The 21,401-nt window shown below is 29.8% G+C and overlaps 2 protein-coding genes across 3 annotated transcripts; both read left to right on the forward strand.

The window, feature by feature from the left end:
- Nucleotides 1-2,797: 2,797 nt before the first annotated feature.
- LOC113856485 (phosphoenolpyruvate carboxylase 2) lies at nt 2,798-8,749 on the forward strand. Of its 2 annotated transcripts, XM_027488317.1 has the most exons (11): nt 2,798-2,953; nt 3,089-3,274; nt 3,697-4,091; nt 4,288-4,372; nt 4,890-5,112; nt 5,274-5,377; nt 5,479-5,566; nt 5,716-5,870; nt 6,153-7,151; nt 7,506-7,892; nt 8,173-8,749. In XM_027488317.1, exons 2-11 carry the CDS (start codon nt 3,107-3,109, stop codon nt 8,467-8,469), a joined length of 2,901 nt encoding a protein of 966 aa, XP_027344118.1. In that variant the 5' UTR covers nt 2,798-2,953; nt 3,089-3,106; the 3' UTR covers nt 8,470-8,749. The 2 variants fall into 2 exon arrangements, with proteins under 2 accessions (XP_027344118.1, XP_027344117.1); XM_027488316.1 differs by having other exon boundaries at nt 2,798-3,274; nt 8,173-8,739.
- A 7,292-nt stretch (nt 8,750-16,041) lies between these two features.
- Nucleotides 16,042-20,528, forward strand: LOC113855881 (myosin-11). The gene is made up of 4 exons (XM_027487510.1): nt 16,042-18,583; nt 18,796-19,278; nt 20,077-20,249; nt 20,343-20,528. Exons 1-4 carry the CDS (start codon nt 16,042-16,044, stop codon nt 20,526-20,528), a joined length of 3,384 nt encoding a protein of 1,127 aa, XP_027343311.1.
- The last annotated feature ends 873 nt before the right edge of the window (nt 20,529-21,401 follow it).

Genomic DNA, 21,401 nt, shown 5'->3' on the forward strand with positions numbered 1-21,401 from the left:
CTATTTTTGTTTTTCAAATGTTTGGGAAAAGTATTAAACGATTTTTTTTTCTTTTTTTACAAAATTATACTAAAATAAAGTATCTTGCTACTTTTATTTTTGACCTAATGAGAGCGTAAAGGCCACGATGGCAATGATAGATGACCAGACAGCACAATCAAGGGAAAGGAAATCCACAATTTGAGAAAAGTAGTGAGGAACACTAATCTTTGCCCAAAAATTGGAAGAAAAAAAAAGGGGTAAATTTATTCCTTTTTAAAAAAATATTCTGATTTCCAAGTACCACAAAAAGGACAATATTGTTCCAATTTGGCTTCTGCTTGAGGTTTCAGAGATCTCCACCTTTTATTTTTTCTTTATGTTTGATGTTTTATTTTAAATTTCTTGAGTCAGTGTTCTGTCGTTTTATTTATTTGTTTTGGTACAATTTAGCGTTTACATATAGTCGTGGATGTGAGGTAATTTGAGTTGCTCTGTGATAATGACAATTTGACTCTTAAATATGTATAATATTTATTTAGAAGAAAACAACCGCCATTCCTGCAACATGCAAAATTAGAATTGATGCTCATATATTGACATTTACTCTATCTTTTCTTCTGACTCAAACACTGCTATAGTAAATTTGTATGTTTTAGATTAGTGTTTGTAATTTAATTGTACAAAATTAATGTTATTTAAAAATGAGTTCTGTTTTGACTTAGTTTAAAAAGATCTTTTTTTTATGATGTTGGTGGCTTAATATGTCAATGGGTCAAATCTAAACTTTGAGGTTGACTTAAATTTGAATATCTATAATTTAAAAGTGATCACGTATATATGTTCGTTTTAGAAGATAATTGTCTGGAGTTATGCTTATCACTTTACTATTATGCTAAGTTAGACTCTACCCTATCTGATACATACATTATTTCATTGCTTATAAATAATAATGTTTTTAAATGTTATTATTTGACTTCTAATATAGTAAACTTTTAATTTGAATTTAAGATTATTCATAATTTATTTTTTAATTTTAAATATTATTTTTAATTTAATCTTATTTAATATTAATAATAAAAAATTTCTTTTTAAAATTACAAAAAAATAATTAAAATATTCATGTAATGTATCTTTATATTTTAATAAAAAATATTTAATAATACCAATATAGTAAGCAAAAATCTCACCAATTATAAAATAAATAACACTAATTCATTATTCATGTGAACAGTCATCCGAATAATGTATTATCAAGAAAATGTAATATTATCCTACTTGATGCAAACAAATGAAAGGCTTAACAAAGTAAGCTTTAATAGTATAAATTCATAAATAAAAAAAGTATAAAAATTAGAACATAAAAAAAGAATAATAATAATATAGGATAAGCTGTACTTTAAATAAAATTTTATATCATTTGGTGCATGCTTAATTAGAGTAGCGTACCGCAATTTAAGCCGAATGTATACCGCACTTAGGCATTAAAGCAAAAGTTAAGAAATTATCACTTTAGCTAATATAAATTTTGTCAATGAGTATAAGATAAGTTAAGCTTTATCTTGAATATATGTAGTTTATTTTTTGAATTTAAACTTTTAAAATTGTCTTATTCATTATATGAGATTTTTTAAAAGATTTGTCTAATCTTTTTAAAAATTTAATTCAATTTAAAATTTCTTATATTGTATAATTTTTAACTAATTGAATTTAAATCAACTCGCAAATATAAACCCATAGTTATATTAACAAATTTATTATTTCAAGACATAGTAGCAAAAATTAATGCAACGAACGTTATGATGTATTATTTGAGAAAAAATAATTAATATCGAGTGTCAAATTTATAAAATAACATATTTAATAATATTTTAACAAAGCAATTTTTTGTCAATTTAATTATTAAATTTAATTTTTATAAAATAGATTAAGTTTACAAATTTTATAGAATTTTAAGCATATATTTCATTATTGTATTTTAATATATGATAAATTATTTAAAATATAAGTAGAATATTTTTTATTAAATTATACATTTATAAATATTTAAATCATATAAAATTTGATATAAATAATTATTAAAATAATATTACCCAATACCACTAAATATGTAGATAACTGAAAAGAGTTACTGTAGATTAACCTATAATTTTAAAATTGAGTTTAAAATAATAAATAATAATATTATATAATTTATGCATAAATAAAAATTATTCTAGAAGCCAATTGACTCTAATTATGTACGTTTATTCAGATAGATTAATCAACTACCCCAAAAACTTTTTTAAATAACTTGAAATTTGACTATTCTAATAAAATAAATTTTAAATAAACCTCAACTTAAATTATTGAATAAATAAATTTAAATAAAGTCAGTAGTGTGGATCAAAATTATGAACTTCACGAGTCAATTTATAATCCCCACATTAGATTTATTTCGACACTCGTGATAAATCCTAGCAAATCTTATCAATCTAGAAAGGCCAGATAAATTTATTAACTGATAATGATAAGATGATACATCCTAAAACCTAAATTATATATCTCAATAAACATAATATAAAACATACCGCACAATTTAAACATAAGTAATTTTTACGTGTAAATTAAAAAATATTTTATACTCTCTTACATGTGTCATAATAATTATTATTATTAATTTTAAATTAATAAACTGTGAAATTAATAATTTATTTAAATAAATAAATAAATATCTTTCAATCTTTAAAATATTAAAAAATTATAATAATATATCTCCGATTTACGCGTTCCGTACATAACAATAACCTTAAAAGGGTACGTTAATTTGTTTTGCACTGCGACCCTAAACCGGTTCTTTTTTCGGTTAAACCGTTCCTCATCACTCTCTATAAATTGAAGTGTGACACGAGTCTTCTTTGCTTCACATGACGTTTCTCTCTCTCTCTCCGTGATCTTAGGCGCTAGTTATTAGTTATAGTCGTGGTTGAAGAAGGTTGTTCACTTTTTTTTTGTACTTTCTCGTGCAGAGTTCATAATTCATCTGTGTTCTCACGGGATTTTCATCTCTCACTTTGGTTGTTTTTCACTTTCTTTGCTTCATAATACAACCAAGTTTTGTTTGCTTCAGATACTGAGAACTGAGAAGATGGGTAGTCGTAACATTGAGAAGATGGCCTCAATTGATGCTCAGTTGAGGTTGCTAGCACCACGCAAGGTCTCTGATGATGACAAACTCGTTGAGTATGATGCTTTGTTGTTGGATCGCTTCCTTGACATTCTTCAGGACTTGCACGGTGAAGATATTAGACAAACGGTATTAGTCTTATATCATATGATAAAAGCAGATATCTCTAAGTACTTTTATCTTATGCTTCTGAAAAAGATGAGTTTTTTACCCCCAATATTAATAGATTTATGGAGCCCACTTCAAGTTTTTTTTGACAAGGAACTCTTTTTGGTCTTAGAAACTGCAATGGATGTCACAAATTTATAGTTTCATAGAAGTGGTTGATTACATGATTTTCAAACTAGCCACTTTTATTTGCTATTTCATATGGGTAATGGGCCCTGAATGTATGTTGTGTTTCTATTTTTTTCTTTGGTGAAATATTAACTTATGCTTGACATAGATAATATCAATTCCACTTGCATATTTGCTCTCATGTTTCTTGGATTTTTTTCTCACTAATTATTTGAACTTGTGGCTAAGAGTTTCTGTGATTTGATGATTGGTAGGTTCAAGATTGTTATGAGCTGTCAGCTGAGTATGAAGGGGAGCATCGACCTGATAAGTTGGAGGAACTTGGAAATATGTTGACTGGACTTGATGCAGGGGATTCAATTGTCATTGCTAAATCTTTTTCTCACATGCTCAATTTGGCCAACTTGGCAGAAGAAGTTCAAATTGCATACAGAAGAAGGATCAAGTTATTGAAGAAGGGTGACTTTGCTGATGAGAACTCTGCCATGACTGAGTCAGACATTGAAGAAACCTTCAAGAAGCTTGTGTCTCAGCTGAAGAAGACCCCTCAGGAAATATTTGATGCTTTGAAGAACCAAACTGTGGATTTGGTCCTAACTGCTCATCCTACTCAGTCTGTTCGCAGATCTTTGTTGCAAAAGCATGGAAGGTTTGTGCTTTAGATTAATGCATATATAGCAGTTTTAGCTTTGTTGTTGCATTCTTCATTTTGATGCACTGGAAAATGGAAATCATGACCTGTAATGACAGGACATGATATGAAGGATATACTATGTTTCTGGCATTGTGGCAATTTCTGCACTGAAGCTAAATATATCTGTTGGCAATCATTGTCTTCTTTTCAGGATAAGGAATTGTTTGACGCAATTGTATGCTAAAGACATAACACCAGATGATAAGCAGGAACTTGATGAGGCTTTACAAAGAGAGGTACATTCTTTATTCCTTACAAAATATGCCTTAGTCAATCACACACATCATATTCTGAGTCGATTGATGCTTTACCGATAGTTTCTATTGGTTTATAAGCACAATGATTATGGAGTTTAGACGCAATAATCAAATGATTTATTTGACAATTGTTAACATTATTTTCATTGCTTAGGCTTAATAATCTGAATTTTATATGTTGTATGCATATACTAATGGTTGGCATTGAATAAATTCTGTGATAGTATGCTCTTGTGACATGAAAAGTATCGTAGTTAGAGTTTATATTTTAACCATGGATGCTGTTAATGTCGTTGATTGGCTGTTAAACTATTTTGTATTGATTTTGATGCTCCATTTGATTTTTCCTTCCCTTTTATCTTCAATCAGATAAAATTTGTGTTGCCATATTCTTTTAAGATGTGAATGGGTTTCATAGTTACAAACTTGCATTTAAAATTATATACGGCAATTTTTATGGTAAATTACAGCACTAATGATGTTTTTCTCTGTGCAGATTCAAGCTGCATTTCGCACAGATGAAATTCGAAGGACTGCTCCTACACCACAAGATGAGATGAGAGCTGGAATGAGCTACTTTCATGAGACAATATGGAAAGGGGTACCAAAGTTTCTACGCCGAGTCGATACAGCACTGAAGAACATGGGAGTAAATGAACGTGTCCCATATAATGCTCCAGTTATTCAGTTCTCTTCTTGGATGGGAGGAGATCGTGATGGTATCTTTCTTTTCCTAAGAAATCAGTTTCCTAGAATAAATATTCATAGTTTCCTGTGGTGTAGTTATAAATATTGTTGTTTCAGATCCTTTATGCTTCATATTTTCTTTATTCATTTCACTTTTTACTGTGTCTTACAAAATGTCTGATGTGCATTGTAGGTAATCCCAGAGTAACCCCTGAAGTTACAAGGGATGTGTGTTTGCTTGCTAGAATGATGGCTGCTAACATGTACTTCTCTCAGATAGAGGATCTTATGTTCGAGGTATCAAATATGGTGGTCCCTATCTTAATTATTCATTTTTATTAAGCGTTTTGGGCATGGTTGATGGTTCTTAACTTGTTGCTTTTGTGGTGTGCTTGCAGTTGTCTATGTGGCGCTGCAATGACGAGCTCCGTGTTCGTGCTCATGAACTGCATAGGTCCTTAAAGAGAGATGCAAAACATTATATTGGTATGTATTATCTTGTTCTGGATTGCAAGCTTTGAAATCTACAAAACTTATAAAATCTTAGATTAGCACTGCTTAACTATTCACACCTGTGGATATCCTTAGAACAGAATTTAATTAGTATATTTCAATTGTTTTCTTAATTGCTGCAGAGTTTTGGAAACAGATTCCTCCAAATGAACCTTATCGTGTTATTCTTGGTGATGTCAGAGACAAACTGTACAATACACGCGAACGTGCTCGCCAGTTATTAGCCAATGGGACCTCTGACATCCCTGAAGAAACAACCTTCACTAATGTTGAGCAGGTGTTTATCCTCCTCACCACAGTTCAATAAACTGTTAAAAAATAAGAGTAATGGAACCTTTACTCTTAAAAGGAAATTGCCTTGCACTGACATTAAAAGTTGCTTTTTTATTTGTAGTATTTTCTAACTTTTTAGTTTAATGCTGAAATCAAACTCTTGGGGTTTATCCAATGAGAATTTAGGAGCAGTAGAACTTGTGGGCATCATATAGACTTAATTCCTTCATGTTTATATTAGTGACAATGCTAAAACTCTGTTAACCCCTATTTTTTTTCCTTGTAGTTCCTAGAGCCTCTAGAGCTATGTTACAGGTCTCTTTGTGCATGTGGTGATCGACCAATAGCTGATGGAAGCCTTCTTGATTTCTTGAGGCAAGTTTCTACATTTGGACTTTCACTTGTAAGACTTGACATCCGTCAAGAATCGGATAGGCACACTGATGTTATGGATGCAATTACGAAACACTTGGAGATTGGATCTTATCGTGAATGGTCAGAAGAACGCAGGCAAGAATGGCTCTTGTCTGAGCTAAGTGGAAAGCGCCCCCTCTATGGATCTGATCTTCCAAAAACAGAAGAAATTGCTGATGTTTTGGAAACCTTCCATGTCATTGCAGAACTTCCCTCAGACAACTTTGGTGCTTACATTATCTCAATGGCAACAGCACCATCTGATGTGCTTGCTGTTGAGCTTCTACAACGCGAATGTAATGTGAAGCAGCCATTAAGAGTGGTGCCATTATTTGAAAAGCTTGCTGATCTTGAGGCTGCACCTGCTGCAGTGGCTAGGCTTTTCTCTATAGATTGGTACAGAAACCGGATCAATGGGAAACAAGAAGTTATGATAGGATACTCAGACTCAGGAAAAGATGCAGGCAGGCTTTCGGCGGCTTGGGCGCTTTACAAGGCTCAAGAGGAACTTGTGAAGGTTGCAAAGGAGTTTGGTGTTAAGCTAACAATGTTTCATGGCAGAGGAGGGACTGTTGGAAGAGGAGGAGGTCCTACTCATCTTGCTATTTTGTCTCAGCCACCAGACACTATTCATGGATCACTCCGAGTAACAGTTCAAGGTGAAGTTATTGAGCAGTCCTTTGGAGAGGAGCACTTGTGCTTTAGAACTCTTCAGCGTTTCACAGCTGCTACACTTGAGCATGGCATGCATCCTCCTGTGTCACCAAAACCAGAATGGCGTGCCCTCATGGATGAGATGGCTGCCATTGCAACTAAGGAATATCGCTCTGTTGTTTTCCAAGAGCCTCGCTTTGTTGAGTACTTCAGATGTGTAAGTATTACTTGCATTGCATTCAATCTTCAATTATTAACACCCTTAAAAAATATAGCAGTTAAAGTCGTTTGAAAGTGGATATGCCTTCTTCAAAATTTGACATCGTTTTCATGATGATACCTCTTTAGCATTCATGGTAACATTTCCATTATATTATCCTTCTCCTTGAATTATTATCATCTGTTTTCTTCCTTAAATTTGTAAATTATCTTTGCCTAAACTAATAATCTGATGCTCAGTAAAATTCATCATTTGTTTCTCCTTTTGGATTACTAAAACTAATGAAAATACATACGACAATTGCAATTTCTTTCCTCTTATTCTTTAACTAATGAATATTATAAACTGCAGGCAACTCCTGAGTTAGAGTATGGAAGAATGAACATTGGTAGTCGTCCATCAAAACGGAAACCAAGTGGAGGAATTGAATCACTACGTGCCATTCCTTGGATTTTTGCTTGGACACAAACAAGGTTCCACTTACCAGTATGGCTTGGTTTTGGTAAAGCATTTAAACATGTGGTTGAGAAAGATCCAAAGAATCTCCTAATGCTTCAGGATATGTACAATCAATGGCCTTTCTTTAGGGTCACCCTTGACTTAGTTGAGATGGTGTTTGCCAAGGGAGACCCAGGGATTGCTGCCTTATATGACAAACTCCTAGTATCAGCAGAGCTATGCCCATTTGGAGAGTGCTTAAGAGCTAAATATGAAGAAACCAAGAGCTTTCTCCTCAAGGTAACTTGATATTGCTTGATAATGTGCCCGTTAGGATGCTTATACACACTTCTATGCTACTGTTGATGATGTTTCTATCTGAAAAATTGCTAATAACATACACTCGTGTGATTAGTCTCATAAATTGATTACATTTTAAAAAAAAAAAAATTTAAAAACTGATCAATCACAAAAAAAATAGAAAGTTAAAAAATGTGATGTTGGCATTAGTCTTCTATATTTAACTTGGCAAAAATTTAGGAGTGAAAATGAGGTTTGTTCTAAAAAATGATGTTTGTAGGTTGCTGGGCACAAGGATATTCTAGAAGGAGACCCTTACTTGAAGCAAAGACTTCGTCTTCGTGACTCATACATTACAACCCTGAATGTGTTGCAAGCTTACACATTGAAGCAAATACGTGATCCTGATTACCATGTGAAGTTGAGGCCACACTTGTCAAAGGACTACATGGAATCAAGCAAGCCAGCTGCAGAGCTTGTTAAACTCAACCCAAAAAGCGAGTATGCTCCTGGTCTTGAGGACACCCTTATTTTGACCATGAAGGGTATTGCTGCTGGCATGCAAAATACCGGTTAAGCTTTCATAGCTGTGGTGTTAACTTTATTATATAATATATGTTGTGCAGGGATATGTAAGCATTGTAACCTCTTATGGTTACTAGAGATTTGCACCATCATCAAATAACTGTTATTCTGATATTATTATTATCATCATCATATATATATACACACACACATATAAGAACAATGTCTTCCTAACAATATTATAATTATTGATTATAATATTCCATACACATTATTACTTGCTTAGGAAACGATGTTTTAAAATATTTGTTAAAGTTTTGGTTCAAAAGGAGTATATGTTGGCAGCCTGGCACATTTTTATTTTATTTGCTAACGATGTCCCAAAAATATTAATTAAGAAATTAATAAAAAAATTCAAAATATATATTAATAATTTTTAAAATTTTTAATCAATATTCTTAAAATATTTATTAACATTTGAAAATATTTTAATTTTATCTGAAATCTAATATTTAAATTTAAATTGAGATTAATTACATTTATTTAAATTTAATTTCATCTGAAATCTAATTATATATATATATATATATATATATATATATATATATATATATGTATGTATATATTTGAGGCATTCGACATGAGAAAATAGGCGGTTTAATGAAAAAAAAAAGAGTTTCAAAAGTAAATACTTATAATATAAAGATGAAATATTGACTAAATATTTTTTTAAATATTATAATAAAAATTAATTTAATTTTAATATATTGGCAATTAAAATTCTTCTAATATCAACTAATTGGAATATAAAGTAAGCATTTTTTTAAATTAATTATTAAAAATAATAATTTTTATACATTATAAGTTATAATTAAATGATAGTATATTTTGTTTTGCTATTAGTACATTTTAATTAAATTTATTAGAATAATTTATTTTGTATATAATATAAGATTATAAAATTGAATTGTAGTTCAATATATGCCTATTTTAAAAAATATATAATACCGTATATATGATATTTTAAATTTGAAAACTGAAGTCATACAATGCCGATTCTATATCATCGAGCGCATTAATTAAGAAGGATCTTTTCTACCTTGACTAATGGTTAAAAGTTTAGTTTTGAAAATATAATTACTTTAAAATTCAATTGGGAGAGCATTCACATCGATAACAATGCTTATAATTATAATTTTAAATTAAAAAAGAAGGCAAGTCAATTATTAAATATTAATTGTTCAATAATAAACTTAATTTTAATATTGTCATTATTTCATTTATTTATTTTGCATTCTATTTCATAAAAAAAGAAAAAAATCCTAAAATAGTTTCTAATTTTTAAAAAATATCTATTAACATTTCATTAACAAATAAATATTTTTTATTATAATTAATTACAATATATCTTGTCATAAGTTATTAGCGTTGGTAGTTAATAGTTTTGTTAATTTTTTACTAACTTACGCTAAATAAAGCAATTGTTATTAGATAATATTCAAGAAAATTTTATCTTTTGGTAGCATATAAGATGACTATGCTTATGTTTCTTTGTATTTTTTTACTTTTTTGAGAATATCAGTTTATTTTATATTTTGTGTAAGGATTTTGAATACTCTGTAATCATTTTAATAATATTTGTTTGCCTATAAAAAGAATTAGATATAATATACTATATAAAAATTAGTTATTGTCCATATGAAAGTATATTAACAATAAATCTAAATAAACAATATTAAAGTTGGTAAATTATTCATATGACAACAAAATAGTATAGCAAATAATATCTCTTTTATTGTTGTATTTTTTAATATTTTAGTTCTTATTCCTACCAATTGCATAACTTATACAATGCAAATTATTGTTTATGATCTAAAACATTGAGAAAAAAGAAAATAATATCAGTGAATAAATAAATATGTGTTCAAATAAAATATAACTATTTAAAAATAGCATGCGAAGCTGTTGTTGCTTTGAGAGGTGAAAGAAAATATGAAAGAAAGGTCATAGAATTTGTGTTAAGGACATATTTTGTGGCCGTTTTAGGAGGACTTTTCTTTGATTATTTTTTCAACTCCTATGATAGCTTCTTTCTTTGCTTCTGTAACCATAAGAATGATAGGTCACAAGCCCTCAATGTTTATAGGTGGCTTTATTCCTTGTTAGTGCATTATTGAATGGTTTTGCTGTCAATATTGAAATACTCATAATTGGTTGTATATTGTTTGGTCTTGGTGTGGGATATTGTAATCACGTAAGAATTAGCATAATGTTTATAAGTTTTAATGCATGAATTCAATGAACATGTACTAATTATCTCAATTTTTTTTACATCATAACAATCAGTTCCAGTGCATTTATCTGAAATGGTTCCAGCAAGTATTAGAGGAGCACTCAATATTGAATTTTAAATGATGATCACAATAAGCATCTTAGTAGCAAATCTTATAAATTATGCAACTACCAAACACAAAAATGGATGGAGAATTTCTTTAGGTATAGGAGTTGTTCCAACAATCATGTTGTGTCTAGGATCTCATCTCTTTTCTTATATGACACACCTAACTTCATGATTGAAAGAATGATTGAAAGAGGCCAACATGAAAAGATTAAGGCAATGTTACAAAAGATTCATGTAACTAATAATGTTGATAAAGAGTACCAAGATCTCATTGATACTAGCGAGACAGTTAAAAAAAGTAGACTTCCCATGAAAGAACATTTACAACTCAAATACATACCTCAACTCACGTTTTACTCTTGCATTCGATTTTTTCAACAACTTACTGGCATCAATGTTATCATCTTTTGCACTTGTTATTTTTAAGAACTTGGGTTTTGTTATTAGGGGTTGTGTTATTAGGGGTTGTGTTATCGTGGTTACTATATTTGTTTTCATTTTTATCATGGATAAGTTTGGACGAAATATTACAATTATAATATGAGAGTGACTAATGTAATAAAATTACAATCTTTGCTTGTAAATTGTTATTGGAGTTATGATTGCTTTAAAGTTTAATGTGAATGGCAAAGGTTCATTTAGTAAAGGAGAAGCAGATCACCTTATTTTTTCATTTGTGCATATGTTGCTGCTTATGCTTGGTCTTGAGGTCCATTAATATGGTTGGTGCCTAATGAAATATACTCTCTTTAGGTTTGATCTGATGAGCAAGCTATCAATGTTCTTCACTTCTATCATTACTCAAATTTTTATCACTATGCCTTGCTACTTAAAGCTTAGTCTCTTTTTTTTTTATTATTATTATAAATTTTTGTTTTTTTACTTTTACCAGAGACAAAAGGTATACCAATTGAAGATATTTTATTTAAATTTTTTATAGTTCAAATATTGTGCATAAAAATATCTCTACTATTTTTTTTTGGTTATTTTCTTCTATTTATAATAAAATGTTATATAAATAAATAATTTTTATGATGTTTTGTATTATATTAATGTATATTTTATTTTCTCTATTTAACATATATAATCAGATATATATATATATATATATATATTAAATACTTACTATTTTTCATTGCTCTTTTCTAAACAATATTAAAAATATTATAAAAATTAAGTTTAAATAGTTAGAATATAAAAGATTAATTAGTGATACATAAAGAAAATCTTAATAAACATAAAAGAAATAATGTTTAAAAATAAAAAATATAAAAAAATGTCATATAAAAATACAGCGAAAGAACTTTAATATTAATTATAAATAGAATATAGTGGGTATATCTATGCCGCATTTAGCATTCTATTTTCTTTTAAGTTTTTGCGCTTTCTTGTTATTTGATGATAGCTATTTACATAATTTTTCTTCTTCGCACTATCACATTTTTTTTTGGATCATTTTTAGAAATTAAACTAAAGATAAAATAAATAATACAACCAGAAAAAATAAACAGTACAAAAAATGATTTTTTTAGGTCATGTTGATCAGAGTACTTTTTCTTTTGTTCACAATTGATCCTAGCCCTTGAACTTAAAATTTTGTACCACTAGAGTCGTCTAGGCCTAAATTTTGTTCCACTAGTTTGCAGCATGAGCCTCAACACCATGAGACCTACCTTATGATGTTGGAGATGAACATAGAGTTGGCAGCACAGTAAGCAATCAAAGAAAACTCGTAAGTCACATGCAAAAGTTTTACTCAGCATGTGTTTGGTTTCACATGACTTTAATGCTAACGAAAATAGTATCTGTGTGAGAGACGCACTTATACTGAGTTTTTGACATGAAATTTTGTCCTGAAAAGTAATTAATAAAAGAAATATTTTTTATTTATTTTTCTCAAAGTATGAAGAGTCAATTTCTTTTGCTTAATTTTTCTTTTATTTTTGGTTAATAACCTGAAACATAATTAAATGCATTGATTTAATCTTGGGCCACGTTCCTTTGTACCTTTTCGTACTGACACTCATATTACGAAAAGGTGTTTTTTATTGAAAAGTGTTTTATATCTTGGGAAAATAATAATAAAAGCTGTGAATCTGTGCATATTATATCTGAACCAAATAGAGCTTCATATGGGAACGAAATCAATTTTTTCACTTTCAAGCTGCATGCCTCGTAAATGTGGAGCAGGAATAAGAAGGTCAACTTCTGGCTTATAATTACTATTAATTACAACAAAAATCAGTAAATAAAAGAGGAAACATTAGCATATGAGACAAAGCTAAATCTGTGAATAAGAGTAGAGAAGAATGAAATAAAATTATTTAATTCAAAAATTGTAATTATAATTTTTTAGTAAATAAGTTGTAAGAAATGAATCACGTGTAGAATCACTAGCCAGCCCATTCCATAAAAAATTTGTCCAAAAATCTCATTTTTAAAAATGAGTTAAAGTTTAAAAAAAACTATAAAAAATTTAACAAAACTTATAAATAATATTTTATATTAATAAAAATTAATATTTATTTAATAAATAATTATATTTTATTTTTTAAAATTTGAAAAATAAGCCAATGAGCTAACCTGTACTGACCTGCCATTAACCCATTTTCTGGTAGGCTAAAATGAGGCAAATGTATTATAATATTGTAAATTAAAAAACAATTTATTATTTTATAGCAAATCTGAAACAATTTCTCAATCTGAGTTTTTTTGCCACGTGGATCAATTTTTTGCCATAACGGCTGGCGAAAGTAATTAATTTTTGAATTTTTTATATGAAATATGACTTCTTAGAGCGGTTAGTTTAAAACCACTCTCATAAGTCTATTTTAGAGAGCGGTTCCTTATGAACCGCTCTCATAAGTCTATTTTAGAGAGTGGTTCCATATGAACCGCTCTCAGAAGTACATATTAGAGAGCGGTCCTGCTGGAACCGCTCTCTTAGATTTCGCCCTGCAGTTAGCGACACCGTTCAGACATTGTAATTATATAAAACTAAATATAGTTTACTTGAGTTAAATAAAATTATATAAAACTAAAAATTGAGTGAAATAAAATAATTATATAAAACTAAATATAATAATTTATACTTAGTTTAATTGTAATAAATAATTTTTACACCTATAATGAAGTAAAATTTTAAAATTGTAAAATTTTAAATGCAATAATCATAATTTATATGAAATGTATGTATAAAATTTGTATGTAAATAATAAAAATTTTTACTTTTAAAAATGTAATATTATTTATATGATTATAAACTAAATGTAATATATGTAAATTTAAATTAGAAAAATGAAAAAATAAAAATATAATTAAATTTTATCTAGTAATTAGAGTTTTATATTTATATAAAATTTATGTAGATTTAAATTAGAAATATAAAAAAATAAAAATTTAATTTAATTTTATGCAGTAAGTAGAGTTTTGTATTTAAATAAAATTTGTATGTAAATAATAATATTTTTTACTTTAAAAAACGTAATAGTATTTATATAATTATAAATTAAATGTAATTTATGTAGATTTAAATTGGAAATATGAAAAAATTAAAATGTAATTTAATTTTATGCTAGTAATTAGAGTTTTGTATTTATATAAAATTTGTATGTAAAATTTATGTAGATTTGTATTTAGGATAATTAAAAATTTATATATCTTTAGTTATAATATGTATAGAATATAGGTTAGTATATTTAAAAAGAATTTATTTATTTAATTTTGTTTATGTACACCTGATTTTTCAATTTATAATATATTGTAATGAATATAATATGATGTCATTACAATGTGATAATGATTTGTTAGAAAATTTGTTTAACCTTTATAAAATATGTATTATTAATATGTTAGTAAAATATAAATTATTATTATTATTGAATGAAATTTTTTTACTAATATTTTTTATTGTTGTATAGATGGCATCATCTTCACAACAAAGTAGGATTATTAATCTTGGGCCAGAAGATCCATCAAAATTAACATGACTTTTGAGAGCGGTTAAAATAGAACCGCTCTCTAAAATATAGTTATGAGAGCGGTTCATAAGGAATCGCTCTCTAAAATAGAGTTATGAGAGCGGTTTGAAACTAACCGCTCTAAGAAGTTATATTTCATATTTTTTGTGACGAAATAGATATTAAAAAATTTAAAAATTAATTACTTTCACTAGCCGTATGGCAAAAAATTGATCCACATGGCAAAAAAATTTCAGATTAAAAAATTGTTTCAGATTTGCTATAAAATAATAAATTATTTTTTAATTTACAATATTATAATAAATTTGCCCTAAAATGGAGTGACCCAATCAAGCTAACAGATGCAGAATGGCCAAACCAACCACCATTTTCAGCAAATTAGGCATATTTATTTGTTGTAACGTGAATTTATAAAAAAAATTAATATTTATTTATTTTAAATATAACTTAATTTTATTTTTAAATTTAGGTTTAAGTTAATATAATAAATTGTAATTTTTACATTAAATTTAAAAAATTATATTACGTTTTTATTACACATTTTTAAAATAAAAAATTTAAATATAATTTATATCACTTTGAATATAATTTTTATTACACAAGCTAAATTACACAAACCCGTGTCTTTAGTTTTAGATAAATTTGACTGATAAACTTAATTTATTTCTTTTATAAAAGATAGTTAATAAATGGGAAACAGCACGCAACAAGAATGTGTAGTCTTGGTCAGCAAGGAATTTGCCGTTATTGCCTTCACTCTACACTCAGTCTTCTTGAATGTACGTTCATTTCTCCTTCCTTTTATTCTCAATGATACATGTTTTCCCCTTTCACTTACTTCTTCCATTGTTGCAACATGGGTAAGAGAAAACCACACCACAACCCATCTCAGCTTCTCCAAAGATGTAACACTGCTTTTTATTCATTTTGTTATTTTCATGCCTTATCATAGTTTCAACACTTCAACAGTGATGGGTTTTCGTATTTTCAGTTTTTTTTTATATATAAATAATGCATGATGCTGTTTCAGTGTTTTGTTTTCTCTTGTCTTGTGATCGAAAGCTAAAACTTTAATTTTCTTGAGGTTTATTATTTAGGTTTGGCTTGGAAGTTTAATGTACTACTTGTTGATGATTCTTCTAGAACTTTCGTAATGAAAAAAGCTTTATTTATTTATTTATTATTTTTTTCCCAGGATTTTATGTGGTGGCATGCCATTGCCCACACTTTCCATTGTTGAATGATGGCTGTTGAGGCTTCTGATAGGCAAAATTTGTTCTATGGTTTGGATTTTGATGACGATGAGGATGTGGTAGTAACTTTGAAATGGCACTCAGCATCTAAGAAAAATCGAGGGCATTTAGAAGTGAGGAAGGTAACTGCTCATATTCATGAGGAACAGTCAGGTAGACATATTTCTGATGTGCCTTCTTCAAAATGCCAAAATTCTAACATGCAGAAGGGTAATGTTTTGTTACCTGCTAAGGCATCACTCGTGAAGTCTTCTACTGGTAGCACAAAAGCACCAACTTCACTTGTCCATACCTCTGATGATGATGATGATATCCCTTTGTCCACGAGGTTACGTTGGAATTCTAGTATGGGAAAATGTAGTAGTAACTGTAACTGTATTGGTAGCACAAAAGCACCAACTTCACTTGTCCATACCTCTGATGATGATGATATCCCTTTGTCCACGAGGTTATTTTGGAATTCTAGTATGGGAAAATGTAGTAGTAACTGTGATGATTCTGTTAAGAAGAGGCCGGCTACACTGCTAGTTAAGAGATCATTAGGTAACGGCAATTCCTTGCACATTTCAGTTAAGAAGCCAAAGGTATCATCATATGATGATAGCGATGATGAGGATGATATTCCAATTTCCCAGAGAATTGCGAGGTCAGCCATATCTGCTGATAAACCATCTTCCATGAAGAAGTTCAAAGAGAAAGAACCTGTATTTGTTGAAAAAATGATTGAGGATTGCCAAAGGAAGAGATGCATAGAAGAGAAGAGACTGCACTCCCTAGAGAGAGATGTTGAGGAGAACTCCAGAGAGCTTGAAAATAAGAAACAGCAAGTTGTTTGTGTTGAACAACAATTGAATTTATATTTCCAACAGATTAAAACAAAAGAGAGAGAATATGGTGCAATCCAAAGAAGCATAGAAGAACTTGACAGTGAGTTTGAAGCAAAGAGAGAGCAACTTAAATCAGTACAGAAGTTGATTAGTGAATGTGATAGGCAGCTACAGTTGAAAGAGGAAGAATGTGACAGGGTTCATGAAATTGTTCAGAAGGCAGCCAGTGAATATGATGAAGTTCACAAGAAAATGCAGAGGAAAATTGAAGAACATGACAAGGATCTTGAAGTGCAGCTGAATTTGGTGGAGGACTTTATTAGAGAGTGCGAGCTAGAGCTCAAGACTAAAGAGAGAGAATTTCATCAAGTCTTGGACAAAATTAATAAAGACTGTGAAAGAAAGGAGGAAGAACTCAAGGTTCTTCTGAAAAAACTTGTTGAATGTACTAAGGAACTTAAGACCAAAGAGGAAGAGCTTGATTCAAAGCAAAAATTAATTGATGGACAAGCTAAGGAGCTAGAGTCAGAAAGGAAGAACTTACTTAAGGTAATCTCAATAAGGACCAGTTATTTGAAGGACTGTGAATTGTCGAAGAAGAATTTTGAAAGACAAGCTATGGAGCGGGAGTCAAAGGAGAAGCAAATTGAAGATTGGGTGAAGGACCTTGAATCAAAAGAAAAGCAATTTGAAGTCAAGGTGAAGGAGCTTGAGTCAAACAAGAATAAGTTTGAAGTACAAGCAGACGATCTCAAGTCAAAAGAGAAGCATTTTGAAGAACAGGTGAAGAAATTCAAGTTTAAACAGAAACAATTTGAAGAGCAAGTGAAGGAGCTTGAGACAAAACAGAAGCAATTTGAAGAAAAAGTTATGGATTTTCAGTCTAAAAAGAACCAATTTGAAGGACAAGTGACAGAGTTCAAGTCAAAGGAGAAGCACTTTGAAGGACGAGTGAAAGAGTTCAAGTCAAAAGAACAGCAACTTGAAGAGTGGGCGAAGGAGCTCAAGTCAAGAGAGGACGAAGTTGAAGGCCAAGTGAAGGAGCTTGAATCACAAAAGAAGCATTTTGAACGCCAAGTGACAGTGCTTGATTTGAAAGAGAAGCAATTTGAAGCTCAAGTGGTGGAGCTTGGGTCAAACAAGAATAGGTTGGAAGTACAAGCAAAGGAGCTCAATTCAAAAGAGAAGCAGTTTGAAGAACAGGAGAAAGAACTCAAGTTTAAAAAGAAACAATTTGAAGTGCAAGTGAAGGAGCTTGAGTCAAAACAAAAGCAATTTGAAGGAAAAGTTATGGAGCTTCAGTCAAAAGAGAAGCAATTTGAAGAACAACTGAAGGAGTTCGAGTCAAAGGGGAAGCACTTTGAAGGACAAGAAAAATATCTTAAATCAAAAGAAAAGCAGCTTCAAGATTGGGAGAAGAAGCTCAAGTCAAAAGAGAACGAAGTTGAAGGCCAAGTGAAGTACATCGAAACAAAAATGAAGCATTTGGAACACCAAGTGAAGGAGCTTGAATCAAAAGTGAAGCAACTTGAAGTCCAAGGGAAGGAGCTGGAGTCAAAAGATGATAATTTTGAAGTACAACCAAAGGAGTTCAAGTTAAAAGAACAGCAGTTTCGAGGACAGGTGAAGGATCTTGAGTTAAAGCAGAATCAGTTTGTTGGAAAACTGAAGAAGCTTGAGTTAAAAGAAAAGGAAAAAATATCGGGTAAATGTTCTTCTGTATCTAGCTTTTTGAACAATTTCATTCCAATTGTTTCTTTTAATGTTGTTGATATTTTTATTACACAATCTACATATTAAAATACTCTTGAATAACGCTAATGGATCTCTTATTCAAATTGAAAGGCTTTTCTAGTGTTTATACACACATATTGAACCAATATCTGCTAGCTAAACATACAGTTGCTTTTTACCCAGATAATCAATCGAGTCCCACCATCAATGGCAGAATTTTGCTGTTGCTCCCTAGTGAGGGAACAGATGAACTAGGATCTCTTGACTATGAAATTCTAGTTAATCTCCAAGCATCATCAGATCCATCAAAAGTGGTTTTGGATATAATACAGAATCCCATTGCTCCACCATGTAGGACAGGAGACAATGCTATAAGTATTGATGGTAGCCACATCATTCTGCTGGAACAACTGATGAGAATCTCACCACACATTAAACCTCATGTAAGAGAAGAAGCAATGAACCTAGCTCTTGATTTGAAATCTAGCATGAGAGCAAGTACTGAAAATTCTTTGGCGGTTCTGGGTTTTCTACTGCTTGTGTCAATTTATGGATTAGCCTCTTCTTTTGATGAAGATGAAGTTTTAAAGCTTTTCGAACATGCTGCTCATCACAAGCAAGCTGTAGAACTATTCTGGACTCTGGGTTTTGCAGATAAAATCTCTGGTACGCTAAATGAAAACTTTTTTGTTCAGTCTCCAGTATGTCTCTTTTTATCTTTCTGGCATATAGAGCCACTATGCTTTCTCTCATCTCACTTAACATAACATCTAAGGTTAATCAAATATTTAATATCCATAGTCTCTGGATACTTTTACTTCCATTCCTATTTGCAGTCAAGATGCGGTGGTTGTGACCATTCGTGATGAGAATCTAAAGTTGCTACTCTTGTTTATCCTATCCTATAATTTAATGGATCACCATTTGCATACGTACTAAATTAACTAGTGGAAGATATTCTGAACAGATAGAACAACTTTTGTTTAAATTTGGTAATGTCAAATATTTGTGGATTATGAGGAAAATTTTTACAGGACATACAAATATAGTAAGGTTAAGATTAAGATATTAGCTGTTGGTCATAAATTAAAGCGATATTCTGTTGAAAAATGTAATTGGCTTCACAAACATGAATAAAAAATTCCGTCTTGCTTCCCATAACAGTTTTCTCTCATTTGTTTAGGGAAAAATAGACATCTTGGTTAATGCATGAAAATTGGAATGGACTTTAATTTCTCTCTTTATTTCTCTGTCTTCCATTTATAAATGGTCCAAGATGTTCTGTTTTATTCCCCACTTTGAATTTTGGATTATTCAGTCCCTTTTGCTTAGTTGTGGTCAAAAAGTTCTGGTTGTGTGCTTTCTTTTCTGCCTTGAACATCATGCACTGGCATGTCCACTTTTAAAGCTATATAGGATTACTCTAGTTGGTTTTGGTGAAGTAAATTTTCTTGGGTCATGCAGATTTTGTTCAGAATCTCATTAAGAAGCAGCAGTATATTGAAGCTGTTAGATTCATTTGTGCATATGGGTTGGCTGACAAGAGTGAACCAGTTGATCTCTTGAGAGAATATGTGCAGAATGCAAAACTGATTTCTGAGAATAGTTGCAAGAAAACAAATTGCATCGAAATCAAGGTTGTTTATCTAATATCCAAAGTCTATTTTCATGAAATATTTCACCTTCATATAGTTGCATGCTAGTTATATTTATGTTGAACGTGAATTCAGGACAAGGCCAGAGATCAAGAAATTACTAGTCTGGTAACTGCTCAACAGTGCATCTCAGACAACAACTTAGAATCTAAGGATTTACTTAATGAGATTCAAGATCGCATTCTTGAGCTAAATTGGCAGAAGGCAAATAGTGATTATAGTGGTACCAAGGTCATACTCCAAAACTGCAACACTTGTTAATGAATATATCTTTGTATCTGTACTTTTATTGAATACTATTTGGGGTACATATTCAATGAGCGTTCTCTCTTGGTTTTTGAAACTCGTAATAAAATTGACAGGGTTATCTGTTTTTGTACGTTTATGCTTTTGTATTTTTATTTCACTCACTTAGGAGTTCATACCACCGTGCCTCACATATTATCTACTGGAATCAATATATTTATGAAAAGGAAAATGACCTTTTATTCACAATATTCGTGTTGCTATAAAAAATGAGACCCTTTTTGTTATCAAGCATAATAATATGATGCCTTTAATATTTTTTATAAAAAATAATTTTATTAATATAATAATTTAATTTAAAATGTTCATAAAATATATTAATTATGCATAATTTAAAAATTAATTGATACTTTATTATTTTATTTTATATTGATGTATGATATACTATTTAAAATAAATAAATACTTTTGATAAAGTTTATTAGAAATGTTAATTTTATTAAGTTTGGCGCATGACATTATTTGATCATATTTCAAAAACAATTTAGGTTTTTTATGTACGAGAATTACTTTTAGACGTGAATTAATCTATTCGTCCACGAATTATCTAAATTTTTTCTAATAAGTTTCTATTTAAAAATTTATAATTGTCTTTGACTTTATAAATTATGTTTAACTTTGAAAATCCTTGGGTTGGGTTTCATTTGAGTACAAGAATTATGATGTATTTTATTTATTCAATAATGGTCCTGAACCATTTGATTATATTTTGATAAAATCTGAATGAAACCTTTAAATCGAGTCTCGATTTAAAATACTTTATAAATTTAAGGACCCAATTATAATCTTTAGAAACATACAAACTTATTTGAAATTTTCAAATGGTTCA

This window comes from Abrus precatorius, unplaced genomic scaffold, assembly GCF_003935025.1.
Source record: "Abrus precatorius isolate BTA unplaced genomic scaffold, Abrus_2018 Scaffold11, whole genome shotgun sequence".
Taxonomy (NCBI): Eukaryota; Viridiplantae; Streptophyta; class Magnoliopsida; order Fabales; family Fabaceae; genus Abrus; species Abrus precatorius.

Coding starts and splice junctions, on each gene's coding strand:
- LOC113856485 (XM_027488317.1), top strand. CDS start 3,107: ATGGGTAGTCGTAACATTGAGAAGATGGCCTCAATTGATGCTCAGTTG. Junction 4,373..4,889: donor ATGAGGCTTTACAAAGAGAG/GTACATTCTTTA, acceptor TTCTCTGTGCAG/ATTCAAGCTGCATTTCGCAC. Junction 5,378..5,478: donor TAGAGGATCTTATGTTCGAG/GTATCAAATATG, acceptor GTGTGCTTGCAG/TTGTCTATGTGGCGCTGCAA.
- LOC113855881 (XM_027487510.1), top strand. CDS start 16,042: ATGGCTGTTGAGGCTTCTGATAGGCAAAATTTGTTCTATGGTTTGGAT. Junction 19,279..20,076: donor TTTTGCAGATAAAATCTCTG/GTACGCTAAATG, acceptor TGGGTCATGCAG/ATTTTGTTCAGAATCTCATT. Junction 20,250..20,342: donor CAAATTGCATCGAAATCAAG/GTTGTTTATCTA, acceptor ACGTGAATTCAG/GACAAGGCCAGAGATCAAGA.